The sequence below is a fragment of the Nothoprocta perdicaria genome, unplaced genomic scaffold (genome assembly GCF_003342845.1).
Source record: "Nothoprocta perdicaria isolate Ctin4 unplaced genomic scaffold, notPer1 scaffold_83, whole genome shotgun sequence".
NCBI lineage: Eukaryota > Metazoa > Chordata > Aves > Tinamiformes > Tinamidae > Nothoprocta > Nothoprocta perdicaria.
The window spans coordinates 1399110-1412507 of record NW_020456121.1 but is presented as its reverse complement, the minus strand read 5'-3'; the positions used below and the strand labels follow the sequence as shown (position 1 = coordinate 1412507).

The 13398-nt window shown below is 39.5% G+C and overlaps 1 protein-coding gene across 8 annotated transcripts in view; it reads right to left on the bottom strand.

Annotated features, from left to right (window-relative positions):
* ZNF385B (zinc finger protein 385B) overlaps positions 1–13398 on the bottom strand; it is a 140950-nt gene that overhangs the window by 44364 nt on the left and 83188 nt on the right. For all 8 annotated transcript variants that reach the window (XM_026052047.1, XM_026052048.1, XM_026052049.1 and 5 more), the window contains one exon: positions 4432–4562. In XM_026052047.1, coding sequence (XP_025907832.1) covers positions 4432–4562 — 131 coding nt within the window. The remainder of the gene's footprint in view (positions 1–4431; positions 4563–13398) is intronic.

Here is a 13398-nt window from a genome sequence, read left to right as displayed (position 1 = left end):
TGGAGCCCCCTCCAGCTGGCTCGCTGTCTGTGGCAGCTGTAAAACACTTCTGGTCTGCTTTGCAAGGGGGATCCCAGCCCGAGTAAAGAACCAGCCTTCTACTTGATGAGAAATAGACACTGAAGCGGTAATTAGGTCACGTTAACCCCTGCGTCCTATAAGCTGCAAAGGCATGAACCAGCATTTAGAAACCAACCTTGATCTTGTTAGATGGAGAACATCTCACTAAGTGAAAGCTATAAGAGATACTATAATCTGATTACCCCCAGGGCCATCACAAACTCTTCAGAAACACAGGAATAGCTGATTATTTTCTATGATGATGGAGTTTCAAAAACTGCTGATACTGCTTTTATGCACCCTGACAGGCCCCTGGTTGTATTACTCTGATTTAATTTGAACCATCTAGTGCTGCTCTGATTCCTAATCTCCTTTTAGGAAAGCAGAGAGTGTTTAGAGTTTGGGATCCTTCTTCTAGGGTGCACACATGCTTTATGGGGCCTGCAGACCACGACCTTCAAGTCTGCTTTGCAAGGTAAAGCATCGCTTTTGACGTCTCTAGTGACTGTATTGCTATAACCTTCTACAATGCAATCGCGTGACGTCTTCTCCTCCTTCACTCCATGAGATGGATGACATGGAAAAATGAATCACACAAGTGCCGGGAAGGAGCATCATATATAAGGTGAAACTATGTGGTGAATGAGGCAGCAAGGGTAAAATTCAAGATTACATGGTAATAAATGTCCAATGGTGACAAGAAGTTTGTACAGTAACATTAATTATGTTTTTAATTAAAATTTACCTGATTTAAAAGTCTTACAGATCTTTCAAGGTAAGCAATGTGCAAGATGTTAGATGTTTAGAAATCATTAAAATCATTTTAACTTCCTTAAAAAAAAAAAAAAAAAACAAAGCAAAAAAACCCCAACTACCTGGGTACAGCATCTCCTACAAACTGGTGGTACCAACTTGAGAAGCTCTTTCCCAAAAGGGTAGATTTCATTTTGCTACACACAGGAACATTTTAAATTATGCCTCCTGAGAATTAGATTCAAACCTTGCATTTCAGGCTGAGGGGAAATCAATAACTGAGCGAGAGCTTTTGGAAGCTTGAGCAGGCCAGCACACACATGCTGTCGCCCTTGGATCAGTTGCTACAATACTTCCATGCAGAAAATAAGGTTCAGGTTGTGACAGAATCATGTCTGCCCTGTTCCAACAGAACTATTTGCAGGAACTGTAAAAAGATCAGCAAAGAACAGAGCACCTTTTCTGCAACACCTCTCTGCTGGGAATCCTTTTTTTCTGCACTTCGGAGACCGGTTTCTGGCTTATCTGTTACAACAAAAAGGTTCCCTTATTGAGGATTAAAGGCCTGTATCCAAAGAGTTAGTACAATCATTTTCCAAGTTACTTTGCCAACATAATAAGCAAGTCCTGAGGTGCCCATTTCCTCCATAAAGGGAATCTCAAAGGTAGAAATTAAATTGATTTCATAAATAGTATACATATGTCCAGAGCATTTTTAAAACTATTAATGCCTTTAAAATAAATAGAAGGGAAGCCTTTTTAACTAAATCACACAATTTTCTCCAGAAAATAAGATATACCAGAAGTAAGCATTTCTTACAAAATGAGAGGAAAAAAAACCACACAAAAGGTTCTGCCTGGAGCTTCATCTGAAAGTAAGGCACGAAGAGACATCAGAGTGTTTTCGCAAATGAGACAAGAACATTTATGTTTCATCTGCAGTGCCACACATTTTCAGAATTGAAAACTCTCAAAGTTAAATATATATATAAAAAGGTTTTACTCAAATTTTAAATGTATTTCTGTAAATAGGAGGAATTCTTTAGGGAACTGTAGGGAGCATTCCTTTAAAGAGTTTTCTAGTTAATATATTTTACCTGTTCCCTGGCCAGATCTTTCTTTTATCAAGCTGTCACACAGAAACTTTTCGTTTTGCAGGTCACCTGCAATTAAGCTAGAAATCACCTCCTGATAAGCTTGAGAAAAAAATTTTCTATGCTTGACTGCTATTGAAAAATGAAGAGGTAAATCCAGGGATTCATCAGACTTCTTTTCCCTCCCCACTTTCAGTGGATGTTTGCAAGCCTTATACAGGTCTGGCATGTGCACTAGGGTCCTGCTAACGGCAGAGAGATTCAGTGACCAAAACTAGAGGATTTCACTGTCTAACACTGCTTTACAGGTAGCCTTGGGAGTTAAATGTGTAGATTTCTAGATGAATCCGTAATGTGAGGGTCAGTTATTTCTTTCTTCTGCTTTTTTATTATTATTATTCCTGAAAACGAGCAAAAAAAATCTTCCAACATTACGTTGCTGAATAGTATGAAGAAGATAGGAACTTCAGAACATGCATATGTTATGGATTAATTGGGTTTTAGTTTTGTTTAGTCAAATTTGATTTTTTTTTTTTTGGTAAAGGACCCCCTCCCCATTTTTTTTTTTTTTTTTTTTTGAACATATCATATACTCTTTTCACCACTTTCATTCACAGGGGAAAAATACGTATGTTTATACATATATTATATATAGAATGGAAAGCTACATTTGCAAAGGTGATGCTGAGTTACAATAAAGGAAATGAATGACAGCTGGCATTCACTGTGTCTCTCAAAAGACAACCATAAACGAGTCAGTTTTCCAACAAGCTTTAAAGTCCATCATAAAAGACCAACAGGGAAAAGCAACATCGGCAAGATAAATAATAACATCTGTGAACTAGAAATAGAATAGCAGTGAACTAGGGGTCCTCAACAAAGCAGTGTTAAAATGTGGTATTTTGCAGCACACAGTGGTATGGTTTTATGCAGTTATCAGAAAATCCAGGAGAGAAAGTATATTGTGAGCTGGCAATGTTTTCTGATGACCCTGGACCTCTGTTTTTTAATAAAATCCATAGAGATTTGGAGGGAAGTGACAGGTGTGAAGGATAAACACCAAGAATTAAGCAAGCAGAATTTAGACCAGAGAACTGTAAGCTGGTGTACATAGGCAAAGCCTGTCTAACCATCCAAATTAGGTTGCCTCGAGAGTAACTGCAACTCACACTGACAGTAATACCTGTAAGCAAGTAACAGTGGTGGACTCTAGAGCAACAATATCCCTGAAAAGGTTCTGAAAGTCTTGATGCATGGCTCTTAATAACACCTCAGCTATAATCGTAGTACCATTGGAAAGCAAATCACTAACAAATAAAAGTCTTCAGTTTATTAGAAAGAGGATGGAAAACGAATAGGAATTACACTATGCATAGAAGATAAAAATGACGTAGTATCCTAAAATTGTATGGAGCTTTGCTTGCACTATCTAGACTCAGAACTTTTATCTCTCTAAGCACACACACATAGATATAACCTCTAATCTGTAACACGCACATCCTCATACATCCCATGTGAAGAAACAACTTTTACACCTGAGTCTTCCATCCCTCTCAGCGAGGGTGACAACGATGATATAGTACCATTTATGCAAGTCACATAAGCGTAAAACATAATTCCTAACTGTATAGCAACTATTTACACTGTGACCAGAGCTTGTCCTATCCCTATTAGCTTGTTACTTGCAGTCTCATTCCGTGCTGAATTATCTCTACATGTGGAAACTTGGTTGGCAAATGGGCAATTTGGTGGACGCAATAAGTTTAAGATAATTAAAGAACTAGAGCAAAGAAATGGTTTTAGTAACATTTAGATCCTGATAATGAACCTATTAAGAAGTGCAGACTACACAGGAGCATTTTTTGTTGCTATTGTTGCTCTGAAAAATGTAGAGACTTACAGCAACATTTGGCATCATTATTTTCACAATAATATTTTACTGCAGAAACATTAAGAAAAACATGAAAATGCCTTACCATAAAGAAAAAATATGTCAGATAACATTTTTCACTTGGGTAAGTTGTACAATTTTAGATTTTACTATTGGTTGTTCAGAATAAGCAAGGTCCTCCAGTTACGTCAGTGGTTGTAACAGACTTGGCTTGATTTTAGTCAGAAGTCCTACACCTGCCACATTTTCCATTATTTTTTGCTTTTTTCATTTTTCAACCCATGAAGAGTCACATGTCCATACAAACACTCAAAAAGATTCTACTGCTCATTAAATCCATATTGCATTTCTTTAAATTATCATTATTTTTCAACTCCAATGTGCAAACACCATCCCAGCAGGCCAAGTTAAAAAAAAAAAAAAAAAGGGGGGGGATCGGGCCCATCTACAGCAAGAAGATTGAGTAAGAGTCTGTCACTGCTCCACGCAGAACAGGGACACCCACAGCACAGGCAAAAAGGTTTCTCGGAAATTGCCTCACAGGCAGAGTCTCAAGGCAGCTTTAAAGACTGGATATTTGAACTGGCTTGGAAAGTACACATTGAAACCAAATGTAGAAACACCTCTACTTACTGTGTTAAAATTTGGGAAGAATCCAACAGCAGAGCTGCTGTCCACCGGGAAGGACATGAAGGGCTTGATATCCAGCGAGGGCTGCATCATCAAGGTAGGTGCGCGCACGAGGGCGGGAAGAGTCGTGGTGCCTGCCAAGAGCAAAGAAAACCAGGAATTCATGGGATTCTCCTTTCACATYACACTCAGCACAGCTATCTCTTGCTGACACAATCCAACAAGAAAACACTACACAAAGGCAATAAAATAGCCCTGGAGGAGATAATATCATTAAGGGCAAACTATTTCCTATAGATGAGGCAGAGCACTCTCCTGCGGCTGGGGCTACTCAGAGGCTGAAGGGGAGACATATGGTATATAAATCACACTGGCAGGTAGAATAAATCCTTTCTAAAGCTGATTTTTTTTTTTAACTGTGCCAAAAAGGCTGGGATGGGTGCCTACGGAAGTCAGATGCTTTTGCAATTCATGGCTGCCTATTAGATCAGCAGGCACAGACCACATATGCAAGCTGAAGTTGAGAGGTTGGCTTCAAACAGCTAATAGCATGTTTCATTTTCCTTTTCTTGCAGTAAAGTATCAGGTGCTGCACAAATATCTTTTCACTGAACATCCAAACAAATTCCTTCTTTACAGTGCAATGATATTAGCAAACAGCAAGCTATTATACGCTATTAAATAATCAGATGGCATGCAAATGAACTCAAATTTCTTTACATGCTATAGAAAACAACATTTTCTTAATAGAAGCCTAGATCTAAACAGGAGCTTTCCAGAATTGTACATTCTGGAATCATTTCTGAATGCACCTGAGCACCACCTCCAACAGGACCCTGAAGGAATGAGAAAGTGCACATGTCCAAACATTCATTTATAATGAGCTGCCTGCCCTATTTGTACAGCAGCGTGTCTGGAATGCCAGCTATGCCTGCAGGAGATTTTTTTTTTTTTTTTTCTGAAATCAAATACAAATCAAACAAACAGTTTTTCTCTCACCGAAATTAAAAATGAAAAAAAAAAATTCAAAATCTTAGTTTCTCCTCTCTATAGTAAGTAGTTCAACACTGCTTGGTGCAGATACAGGACGACAAGTGTCYACGTCTGCAAAGGAGGGTGACTCTACGTCCCACCTAGGTCCTCAATTCCTCCGTAATTCCCTCCTCCTCCTCACCGACAGCCAGCACATCAGCTGAGGGGGCTGTTAGTCCTATGTTAAGAGTGTCCTTGGTCTCAAGCAGAGTTAATGACATTGGTACCGAGTATATCGTTGCTCTCAGAAAYAGTCGAGGCTTTTTAAACCTAGTCAGGAGGGGGAAAACAAGCAAGCCATCCAGGCAAGTCTTCTCCATCATCTCTCAAAAAATCAAATCCTTTCCATCTACTTGCAAGTCCCTTTCTCTGCGTTAAAGACACATGAAGCTCAAGTCAAAGGAGACTTTTTTCCTTCTTTTTGCCTCCCCATCCTGCCTCCACACAGCCCATCAAACCCATCCTGCCGTACCTGAGGGTGGCTGGGTTCAGCGCCCAGATGTGGCTCCTGGAAGGCCAAGCACTTACAGCTGCCAGCCCCGAGCCTGCATTTTGCCGAGGGAAGAGGCAGCCATTCTGATGGCAGCTGCAGCATAGTAAACGTTATATAATGGTCTAGCAGATTAATAGCAGGCTATAATCTGCTCTCTTTGTCTGTGGTACAGGAAAAGCGCGATGATTGCGGAAAGACGGGTCCCCAACAATTACGGGGAGAGAAGCACAGAGCATCTCAGYTGAGCTGCACGGCTCGAAAGGAAAAGCCTGCTCGAGGCAAACCCTTGCAGAGTATTTTCTCCTAGCCCAACACTTTCAAAACATAAGGTTTGTTTCAAATCTTTAAGGCAGTTAAACCCCACAGTCTGCTAAGCCCATGAAATTCACTGACAGTTGTGCTTTATTCACTGTAAATCAAAGTATTCAAGAACAGTCACATTTAAAAAAAAAAAAGGCTAACTAAAGGCACTAAAGGCTATATGTCTATAGATACTTCTTTATTTGTAATGAAAAAATATATCAACAGGGAAGTAGTATTTCAGAGGATTTATGCAAAGAAAATGTCTTTTACTGCAAAAGTGATGATTATTTTTCCTAGCTGGTTCTGAAATAGTAGATTTGCATAATTTGGATTTCAGACTTCTATGCACACAGCAACTATGTTTTATTCAATTATGTAAAGACTATAAACTGCCATCATCAGTCAAAGTTCTATGAGTTTCTCTTTAAAGTTCACAAGCAATTAAACATCTATTGAGTTTAAAAGGAAAAAAAAAAAAAAAAGCCTTGTCTTCTCTTTATATATTCACACTTCAGTGAAGCTACGGTTACATATTTTAACTACATTTACAGAAAAAGAATTTAACAGATTAGAGTCAAATTGTGACTGACATCTAAAAAAGAGAGTTAAGCTGAGCTTCTGAGAGAGCCCTTAACCGAGGTATAGAAAGAGCTTGGCATAAGAGCTAAGTTTTAAAAATTAAATAATGATTAGCATCCTTGCCTGTAACAATGCAATCTTCTTAGCTCTCCTTAGCCGAGGACAGACATTCCACATGACAAATATATTTGAAATCTGCCTGCAGTTTTTCAGTCCACAGTGTTGCTGCTGCCACCAGACTAAGATACGATCAGTAGATTCAAAGCTGGYACAAAACAGAAGCGTGCACACATCGTGCCGATTCTTAGCAGAGCCTTTAATGGCCAAAACTGCTACTCTTCCCAGTGAAATCCCAGTGAGGCTGTTTGACTGGAGTTTGATTTTTAGACCCACCTTTAAAATCCTCAGAAAAAAAAACCTACAGATAAAATGACCTACATTTCAGGCAGGCTCCTTGCAGGACACAATCCCAGCTCGCACGGTTTTATACTGGCATTGCTCCTAATGGTCACATATATTCCCACCAGCATCCCGACAAATCCGTATGCAAGTCTGAGCCAGGCAGGAACACTGGCACATGGAAGATGTAGTTGACAGGCTGCATTATGATTATAAATATAACAGATGTTTACCATTTCATTAGCATTTTAATGATAAATACAATTTACCATGTCAAACACAGATTGCTTTAAAGTACTTGTAAATCTCTGGCATAAATATAACAGATCTAAGTTCATTTGCTCATTTCAGTGTAATAATTTTTGAACAGTATTTTGTCTTTTTTTGAAGTTTTCTTTTCACTCCACACCCTATGTACAGAAGACGCAAGCAGCAGAGAGAGGCTTTGCTGAAAAGCAAATCCTCCCAGGTTGTTTTTACTCTTGACTAAAAGAAGGAATGCAGGTTTTCGTAAGAGCAAGTAACCCTAAGTAATTCTCATTTTGAGAATATTTTCTTCCTCAAACACAAACTCATTTGAAAAACAAGTCTCTAATAAGCACTATTTCTTTTTAATCACGTACAATTGGCTTCAAGCATCCTATAGCTCACGGGGCCACTGAAGTTTTTGCCTTCATTATGAAAGGCTGCTGTCTTACCTAAAATACGTTTTTAAAATTATGTCATCGTATATCAAGAACAATTTCCATAAACAAACTCCGCTTGCTAAATTTGAAAGCTTGCTTTTCAAAAGTCTTCACTGARGGCAACCAGGCAAGTCCAAAGCTGTATTTGATCCACTCCCCTTCTTCTGTTACCTAAAGCTGTTACTGTTTGGTCCTCAGGTCCATGGAAGCACCTTGTTTTTAAACAAGAGCAAAGAAAGAGTAAACAAAGTGTCAGTGGGACTGAGTGAAAGCACAGGCAGGACAATCCRGCATCTACCAGAGGTTGCCTTTGCCCAACTTGTGCTAAAGACAAACAGTACTGGGGCTGGGGAGAAAACTAAGGACTTCTAATTTGGATTACTAACACCCAGTACTATGCATATTTCATAGTTATACTGAATAATTTTCATTGTAGGGCTATCCTAGATTTCACGTCCTTGAATTGTCTGACCACTCTGAGCTATGAAGAACCATCACCTAGTCAGGGAACTRCAGCAAAGCAGAAACAACTAAAGGGGTGGGCAAGTTCTGGGCTGTTTCCTCTCTTGCTTTGCTCATTTCAGCATTCTTCAGACACTGYGTGTCCCTTGAAGGGTGGATGACAGTTGTCCCTTTGGCTTTGCGGAGCTTGGCTGAGCTCATTAGGCAGCRCAGCCACACGACGCCCAGTCGCGCTGCCTTCAGACTTCACTGTCACCTCCATTCGCTCCGTTTGCCTTCAAAGCTCCACAAGCCACAGGACCGGGCGGGWCGTGTTGGAGTTGGTTCCATGAAAAGATTCTGGGAGAATTCTGCAYGCATTTGTCCATAACCTTTTTCTGGGGCTCTAAAGCTTTCAGAACAATTTATTAATCTGTTGGTGGAACTTTTGAACATTGTCAGAAATATTTACTTCAGCGTGTGGTTCAGAAACAGTTTTATAAACAGGTTAGACCCAGAGGTAGAACCTAGGCTTTCATCTTAAATAAAGCTCTCTTCAACTCCACTGCCCAAGCCTTGCAAAGAAATACTTGCAAAGAAAAAAAAAAGCAGCTTTATAGGATGCTTAAAATAATGAAATTATTTTAAATAATTTCAAATAATGAAATTCTGTATAAACAAATACCCTAACTACAGAAAAGTATCCCATAAAAAAAGACAAAACCCAGTAAGTTTCTTGACTAAGATCTGTGCCTCTTTTGTAGCATTCCCCCCGTCCATCCACTCGCCTTAGGATTCCCCTTGCAGAAATGACAAGTGAGATCAGTCACTTGCAAGTCACTGCATTTGTAGTGTACTTATTTATGTGGCAGTCATCACCACGGCACCTGAGATSTTTCCAAATATGCAGCAACAAAAATGCTAATCTTTCTTCCTTCACAATGTGATCAGTTCACAGGATTTAGATTTTTTTTTTTTTATTTGCATAGTTGTGGCTATACTGTGGTATTAGAGAACATCCATTATGTTTCTGTAAATGCCCAAGAGAAACTGCTAAAGAAAAAAGTCCAAGTAATATAATTTTGCATATCTGAAAACAGCAGATGCTGCTATCAAACTGCTTAGATAAAAAACTATTTTATAAGTATTTAAGAGTACTAATGGATGAAAATTTTAACTAATTCTGTCTTAAATAAAATGTAACTTTTTTAGTAGTTTCTTTTTTAATTACTCAGCACAACAAACCTTGCTTCCTTCTGATACCAGGATTGATGAGATTTACTGTATCCTTAGGGATTCCAACTTGTCGAAAGTGAAATCGAGAGAGATAAGACCACTCTTCAACAGTTTCCCAAAAGGCAAATTAACATCAACTGAGGAGACATTCACCAGCCAGGCAGTGGAACTTGTTTTTAAAAGCAACGTGAAGCCGGCGCACTAGCACCTATGAGACAGGCAGAGCCCTCAGCTGGCAACAGGGAAAGTGCCGAGGACTTAGCCCTAGGACCAGGGCATCACACAAGCTAATTCAGTAATGAAGGTGAATGGCAGTTCCCTTGGGAATTAATATGATTCTCGGTAGATCTACTGGTAAGCATGCTGGTAAGCAGCTTTTGAAATGTGGTGAGTGTTCTCACCATCAGGTACTTCAAAATGAATTATTTCTATATCCCAAATATACATATGATTCCACCTAACTAGGTCAGTATAATAAATTGAAATCGATACTGTGGAAATGTATGGCAGTTTTGACATTTAATCAATTCCCAAAGTCAAGCATAACCCACTTACCTAATATTGATAATTACATACAGCCCATTTACAATCAGAAAGAAAAAAATGCATAGCTGCATATATGCTGCATATATAAAATAATGAGCATTATTTTACAGAAAATACAGATTTGGCCAAAATATCTAGCCAGTCGCTGGGGAGGTGAATTTGTGTGACCCTTCTCGTCGTGTCTTTTTGAAACCCTGATGAGSTTCTGTGCCTGGTAATTTGTGCATGCCCATAAAATGATTCACCTTCTCTCCCTTGCTCACAGCATTAAGGGGTAGCAYATCGCAGCCAAGGATGCCAGGCTACTAACAAAAACATTCTTTGCAGGGATTTTGAACAGGAACATGTTAAGTACAATGCCTGAATTTAAAGAGAAAGACAAAAGCCTAACTAGTTTTAGCAAGCTTACAGCCTCATATGAGCATATGGCCAGAGAGCCTGGCATTTTGGCTGACCCTGATCAAGTGCTCACCGCTGGCTGTACGAGCACCTGCTCAGGCACCTACAAGACTTTTGTACTTGTACTTACAAGCAAGCAAATTGCTACGAGACCAGACCTGTCTCATTAAAAAACTGACGGCTGGCTTGGTACCACGTTAGCTTCTGTGAACTGTAAAGATTTCTCTGCCCAACTGTTTGTTTTCCATCTCCAAAGTCTTACCACTGAAAAGAAAGTTCATTTCAGAACACAAAGCAGTATAGATTGCAATACTATGCATCCGGGTGATACAAAAACAATCCTGAAAAAGCTGATATTTAAGACCTCTTTTATAATAATATTTATGTTCAAAAGATACTTGTTAATATTTACTCTGCCAATCTCTCTAATTAGTACATTAAAAATCATGGAAAGCAAATAAAGCTTAGCCCTTAAAAGGAGAGCGGTTAACAACAGGAAGCTCTGATTATTCTTTAAGAGATAAATAAACCAAAACATTAATCATTAAAATCTCAGCCTCCTTACAGTTGCACTGCATTTCTAAAAGCTCAAGAGAAAGACAAGAACCACCACAGGTTTTCCACAGAAGACACCAGACCAGATGGAGGGGGAGGGAAAGCCCAATAATTAGAACAGGAAYAGATTATCTCACATTTTCTTTGACATAATTGTGTTACAATTATCTGATCGCAGCATTTTGAGCAGTCCTGTCCACCCCACACACGGGCAATAATCTCCCTCATTAGGTCTGCAGAATGTGTGACCTGCACGGTTGCCCTCCGGCCCCTCAACGTGCTCCTCCTCCTGGTGCTTTTGCAGCTGAGCATGGAAACCCTCATGCAATCCACAGCCTCATTTTGACAGCAGTCAAAAGTCTGCTACACTGTTCCACCTTTTTTTTTGCATTATTTAAATCAAAACATGTTTATTACCATTGACTCCTTGTCAAGCCTAGGTAATTAGGTAAAGAAACATCCTGGCTTTAGTACAACGGCAATCTGCTATTAYCTGTAGGTAGTATGGAAATGTTTGTCATTTGTTTCTTGAAACAAGAGCTTGTTCTTCAGACTCCTAAAACAAACAAGRCTATTTGTTTAACTGGAAAGCAGAGTGGCATATTATAACCATCTACTGTAGTGAACTGGATTTTATTCTAGATAAACAGTGGCAACTATTAGCAGGTGCAATGCTCCTCATCCTCCAGCAGTCCTGCCTGCACTGAAGTCAAGGGCACTTTGCAGTTTCCCTGCTTCTTTTCAGGAGTCTCCAAGTTTGTTCAAATCTCTCCCCATCATCCACAGGCTCACGAGCAACCTGGCCTCCTTCCTGACTCTTACTTGCTTCTGTGAAATGCCGCTTTAGAGTTGTTTCCTCTTCAAAATTGTTCAAGCAGGACAAAAAAACAAAAACAAAAAACCAAGCCAACTAAACAAAAACAACAATGAAACCGTGCTGTGTCTTTTCCAGCTCTCCAGATTTTCATTCTTTTGCTGCCTGTACTAATGAGATCTTCCTTGAAATCCTTCAAAAGCTTTTTCTCGATTTGCTCAAGTCGGAACTCTTCGCCCCTCTGCATTTTCCACTCTCCAGTACAAAGATGCAGTGAACGGGAGCATTTGCTCTTCTGCTATCATTTTTAACAACAACAAAAAAATCACTACAATCGTACTGATACCACAACATTATCCACAGCACAGGGCAACTCACGTTCCAGCCACCTAAGTTGTTTTCCCTAAGTGCGTATCCTGCTGGGCTTCTTGTCTGCGAGTGCCACAGGAGGGAACTGAGCATTCCAACCCTCTCCACTCAGGTCCCTGGAAGAGTAACCAACCTGTGACAACAGTTCGTGACCACATTGGTCCAAATGCATCTGCCTTTTGCCTTCTAGGAACCTGTGAGAGGTGCTATATGACAATGGACAGTCTTCTAAAAATAATACTTTCATTCAGACAAAAAGTATCACAGAAGAGCTTAAAAGTCCCTTCTGATTAACACAGTTTCATTAACACACTGAGGCTTAGCTATTATGGAACTTTTTTTTTTTTTTTTTTTTTTTAAGTTCCATATGTTTTAGGATGAGGCTTGGTCTCAGGGCATTTTAGAGAGTCTATCTCCCCTGCACCTCTCAATATAACTTCATCTTTCTCAAAATCCAACCCTTTTATCCTGAATTCAGGTACCATGACGCTCATCACCTAATTCTTAGAAAGCCTCAGCATAGGTTTCTGTGTAGCTAGTGCCAACATGCTATCTGCCGAATCCTCCCGTATCTACTGCAGGAAATCCTACGGGGTGACTGTTCTCTCATGACTCAGCCAAAGCTGCTGTGACTTGACTCTGATATTGGGAGGATTTGTGTCTGCAGTCAGTTTCTGTCTCTTATTCCACTTCAATGTTCCAATACACCAGCTTGGCAACACTAAACACGGAGCTAATTGGAACCTAGACCCATACACTTTCTCACAGATGTCACTAATCATTAACCAAATTGGACACGATTTACAATTCTCCTGAAAGTCATCATAGCTCAGAAAACTTGGTGCCTCATGTCTCCTGTCATGTAATACATAACCACTTCTAGGAAATGTAGTTACCCAAGTTGCTTACTTTCCTATTTCCTTTTTCTAAAAATAMAAGACTGCAGCAACAGATAATTTAGGTTTTGAAAATGCTCTATTGAAATTACTTAGAATGCAAGCAAAGGCCTCTACTGCATAAAATTTAATTTTGCCTTCAAAGAATATTCTCAGTTTTTCAGAAAGTTCAAGTTTGCACATCCTATCGTTCCTCCCGTTACACCCAAAGGGTCACAATTT